This window comes from Montipora foliosa, chromosome 7 (genome assembly GCF_036669935.1).
Source record: "Montipora foliosa isolate CH-2021 chromosome 7, ASM3666993v2, whole genome shotgun sequence".
Taxonomy (NCBI): domain Eukaryota; kingdom Metazoa; phylum Cnidaria; class Anthozoa; order Scleractinia; family Acroporidae; genus Montipora; species Montipora foliosa.
This window is the reverse complement of record NC_090875.1, coordinates 31334610-31339609: the sequence shown is the minus strand read 5'-3', so window position 1 is coordinate 31339609 and position 5000 is coordinate 31334610. Positions and strand designations below refer to the sequence as shown.

General features: G+C 38.6%; 1 protein-coding gene across 1 annotated transcript; it reads left to right on the top strand.

Annotated features, from left to right (window-relative positions):
- The first annotated feature begins 511 nt into the window (after positions 1 to 511).
- Positions 512 to 2621, top strand: LOC138010676 (adrenocorticotropic hormone receptor-like). The gene has a single exon (XM_068857651.1). The coding sequence runs from the start codon at positions 1183 to 1185 to the stop codon at positions 2059 to 2061; it is 879 nt and encodes a 292-aa protein (XP_068713752.1). The 5' UTR covers positions 512 to 1182; the 3' UTR covers positions 2062 to 2621.
- The last annotated feature ends 2379 nt before the right edge of the window (positions 2622 to 5000 follow it).

Here is a 5000-nt window from a genome sequence, read left to right as displayed (position 1 = left end):
CGAATTAGCACCTCTCTCTCCCTTTATGTCTCTTGCTCTGCCATCCAAAAAGGCAAAAAAAAGTTTCAGTGAACTATTGAATTACACTCTACGTGTTCCATATTAACAAAAAAACAAAAATAATATCGACTCAATTAATGACAAATACATGACATTTGAATATTCATTTCAGGACAGCCCTGAAGACAGCATCTGGAAAATTACGGCATTGACTTTTATTTGCTTAAAGACTATTCTACTATTTGCGAAGACAACTCCCAAAAGCTAACTTGCGACAATCTTGCCACCTCCATTCCTTTAAATACTGTGGTTCTCATCGCATAAAGCCACACCACTCGTTACAACTGACAACTCGCTACAAGTCCCTATGAGCTGGATACCAGCCGTCGAGATATTAGCTGTCCACTACATTGACAATTGTGATATTTGAGAGAAACTTCCTATTGCAGCTATCACTTCTGTACACGCAGTTTATGACAGTGTATTTAGATACCAAAACCCTCAAAAAGTCAACAGAAATATTGAAACTGGTTGTTTGCATTCCAAAAACCGTAAACCTTAACTTATAGGCGAAACACAAAGTTGAAGAGAAGTAAAAAGATGGTTATATCTTTTGTTTTGCTTTCTTTTCGTTTCTTTTTTTTTAACTTTCAAATACAATTTTACGCCACATTTAATTGCATTACCTTGGTATGTGCTAATTGCGGAAAGTGCAAGCTTACAATACATCTTATTCAAAAGTGGCCGTCATTTTAGTATTCTTTAGTTTAAATGCAAATTGACCCTTTCGACCTTGTTCAACCTTAAACATTCTTTGAAATTTTACGTTTAAAAGCCAGGCCAAAAGGGCCAATTTGCAACGAAACAAAATAATACTAAAATGACGGCCATTTTGGAACAAGGTGTATTACGTGTTTCGCAGAATGTCAATATTTATCTTTCTCAATTTTTCCGACAGCGGCTGAGGTACACGGAGTTAAGGTTCCTGCCAGTCACGGAGTTAAGGCGGCTTTCGATAGAAAGGATCATATTGTAGACTACTTAGCTCTTTCACCAAGCACAAGCTTTTGAAAATAACTTGAACGTGGAAGGAAAGGTTTGATTTCCGTGAAAAAGATCAGAAAGAAAGAAGATCATTACTGAGACTACTCGGTGTTGGTTAAATTCACACTTGAAGAAAACATGGAAAAAGAAGAAAATGCAATCATGTTAGTAAACTGTGTTGTAAACATTGTACTTGCTTTCACAGTGACCATTGGAAATGTGGTTGTGCTGTACGCAGTGTGGAAGAAGCCGACGCTTCGTTCGCCCTCTATTCTTTTACTATGTGGTCTGGCGTCAACAGATTTAGCTGTTGGTTTGATCGCGCAACCTCTTTTTATAGCAAGTAGCTTAATGATCTTGTACACTCGATCGGAAACACTGATACTAACGTTTGAAAAAGTATATGACGCCATTAGTTTCCCTGTTTGCGGAGTGTCCCTATGCATAATTGCAGGACTCAGTCTTGACAGACTCACTGCCATTCTGAAGCCGCTGCAGTATCCCAGCATCGTTACTGTTCGGAGAGTTACTTGTATTCTTCTAGCGATTTGGACATTTTGTGTATTTGCAGGAACCATCCAGCTTTGGGAGAAACGAATTCAATTAGCTGGCGTTGCCTCTGTGATATTGATCGGTTTCTTTATCTCCGTTATATGTCACACGACCATTTTCGTAATTGTTCGGCGTCATCGACGAGAAATTCAAATTCAGGCTCGAGCGTTTGAGGGAGCTGATGCCACCGCAAGTATGGCCAGCTTTCGAAAATCTACTTTTAGTACATTTATATTCTTCATTGTGCTCGTGATTTGTTACTTTCCTTATCTCCTTGTTTGCATAATTTATTTCGCCCGTGAAAGAAGAGAGGCTCTTCTTGGCAGGTCTCTTGCCACCACAGTTGTCTTCATGAACTCGGCTTTAAATCCATTTTTATATGGTTGGAGAGTACCTGAGTTAAGAAATGCAATGCTACAAGTGTTTCGTGCCAAGGAAGTAAGATCCACGAATTCTGTCGTTTGATCAAGTCAAACTAACTCGTAAATAAAAACTAGTACGAGAGTAAAAACAGCCTAGAACAAACACATAGCGGTTTTTAGGATTGGCGCTTGTCATGCAGGGAGTGTGTAAAATACAAAAATTCAAATTAACTCATCAGCGTTAAAAGCAGCTTAATTAAATGGAGGCAACAAACTAGCTACTATGAAATGGTATATGAAATGGATCATATATGAACTGCGGATATGAAATCAAGTGAAGCTATGATCCTCGCAGTTATGAACGCAATTTTTTTGCAATTGCGTAAAGAAGCCTGAAAAATTCAGGACCTCAACGGGTTTGAACCCGTGACCTCGCGATACCGGTACGACTCTCTAACTGAGAGCTATGAAGCCACTGACGTTGGGAGATGGTCATTTGTGAGTTCCAATGTTTCCGTGAGGAATGAACTGCGGATATGAAATCAAGTGAAGCAATGATACTCGCAGTTATGAACGCAATTTTTGCAATTGCGTAAAGAAGTCACAAATGACCAGCTCCCAACGTCAGTGGCTTCATAGCTCAGTTGGTTAGAGCGCACCAGTATCGCGAGGTCAAGGTTTTAAATCCCGTTGAAGTCCCGAATTTTTAAGGCTTCTTTACGCAATTTTTTTAAATTGCGTTCATAACTACGAGGATCATAGCTTCACTTGATTTCATATCCGCAGTTCATATATGATCCATTTAATATACCATTTCATCGTTGATTCATTCCTCACGGAAACATTGGAACTCACAAATGACGAAAGTGATTTCATAGCTCACTTGGTTAGAGTGTCGCACCGGTATCACGAGGTCACGGGTTCAAACCTCGTTGAAGTCCTGGGGCCGGTTGCTCGAAGCGTGGTTAGCGCTGACCGTTGGTTAAGAGGTATGAAAACCTAAAGGTTTCCATGGTATCTAACACTGGTTAGCGCTAACCATACTTTGAGCAACCCGGGCCTGAAATTTTCAGGCGTCTTTACGCAATTTCAAAAATTGCGCTCATAACTGCAAGGATCATAGCTTCACTTAAACTAGCTACTATAAAGCCACGTGGAATTTCATTGTAGACTACGGAAGACAACTCCAGTTGATGACGATACTACGCACTAAATTCACTCACAAATGTAACTATTATTAAAACGAATCGTTTAAAGAACTGTCCAAAGGGTGTGGATTGTGTGCTATAAGTTGTAGAATCGCTAACCACCTTTATAAGGCCGAGAACAAGGGCTGGTTTCTTGACCGTTTCGAAACATTTTTGGGCCTTTTCCGGGTGTCAAACTTCCCACCGTATCTTACAAACGAAGATATTTTATGTCACTTGAAACTGCACAATCACAATGCACAACACAATGCAAACTGCACAATGTCGTGTTCTGAGTGTTGGTAAACACTTTCAACATTCGAAGATACGACTGGCACTTTTCAATCGGCATTTGATCGGAGTAAAATTTAAACTGCTTTAGTCTATGATGGAAACAATGAAAAAAAACAAAAGAAAACAAATAGCTCTCGCATGCTCAAAAAATAACATGAACAATAAAGAATTCATTTTCACTACACTAATGTTTTTATTGTTTTCCTTGGCTGTTTTTCTCGGGGCCTTGAACATACACCTATTTTTTTTTTTTATAAAAATTTCATTTCTACTACTTTTTTGTGCCTGGAACCTGATTAGACTGACTAGATTTGCTTTTTCATTATTTTAGGGGTCAGTATCGTCAGTGCCCCCGATTATCAATGCCACTCTTTAGAAAGGGGGGACAGTATTTGTTGTTGTTGTTGTTGTAAATTTTTTAACAGTAATACGTGTATGCTAATCTTAGTTAACTGAACCGAAGAAAAATTAAGCGTGCACCGTGAAATCACGAAAACACCGTCTACCGTGTTTGCTACACCCCCACTGAGATCCTTACAAAATTACAGTAGGCAAAAATTAAGCACGTTTAGGGAAAATTTGTATTGCATCGAAAACGCGATAGCGACAATTATCTCTAGCCAAATAGAAGACAGGTGGACTGGGAAATGAGCGAAAAAGCGACATCAGAACCCCCTTTGGAAGGCCTCATAAGTATAAAACTTAAAAATGGTTTGCTTTAAAATCAGAAAAGAACCAATTCACCGTTGCTGTTGAGAGAAGTGTATGCAAGGCAAAACGAGTTGCATCTCGGTAGCGTGGAAGTTAAGAAATAATTTGCCTGTGTTTAAATTAACAAATACACCAATACATCACTACCGTTTCTTGTTTAACCGGAGAATTAAGGAAGCAGATGTTCGAAGGTGTAATAGCTGTTGAGTTGTATTCCTCAGTTATCGAGTTCCAGACGTATAAAGCTTAAAAATGGTTTGCTTTAAAATCAGAAAGGAACCAATTCACCGTTGCTGTTGAGAGAAGTGTATGCAAGGCAAATCGAGTTGCAGATCGGTAACCTGGAAGTTAAGAAATAATTTGCCTGTTTTTTAATTAACAAATACACCAATCCATCACTACCGTTTCTTGTCTAACCAGAGAATTAGGGAAGCAGATGTTCGAAGGTGTAATAGCTGTTGAGTTGTATTCCTCAGTTATCGAGTTCCAGACGTATAAAGCTTAAAAATAGTTTGCTTTAAATCAGAAAAGAACCAATTCACCGTTTTTGTTGAGAAAAGTGTATGCCAGGCAAAACAAGTTGCATCTCGGTAGCCTGAAAGTTAAGAAATAATTTGCCTGTGTTTAAATAACCAATACACCAATACATCACTAACGTTTCATGTTTAATATCATGGGTGACAAATTATTCCTTAATTTAGGCGCGAAATTTCAGCGTTAATTTATAATTTCACAAATTACAAAATTGCCATGGTAACATCTTTTGTATCTCGATCAGAGCCAAGATGGCGTCTGGATTTAAGACAGTGACCATTGAAAAAGTTGCGAAATTAAAAGAAGCGGCAGAAAA

Excerpts from the sequence above, each read along its gene's own strand:
- LOC138010676 (XM_068857651.1), top strand. The coding sequence starts at position 1,183 with ATGGAAAAAGAAGAAAATGCAATCATGTTAGTAAACTGTGTTGTAAAC.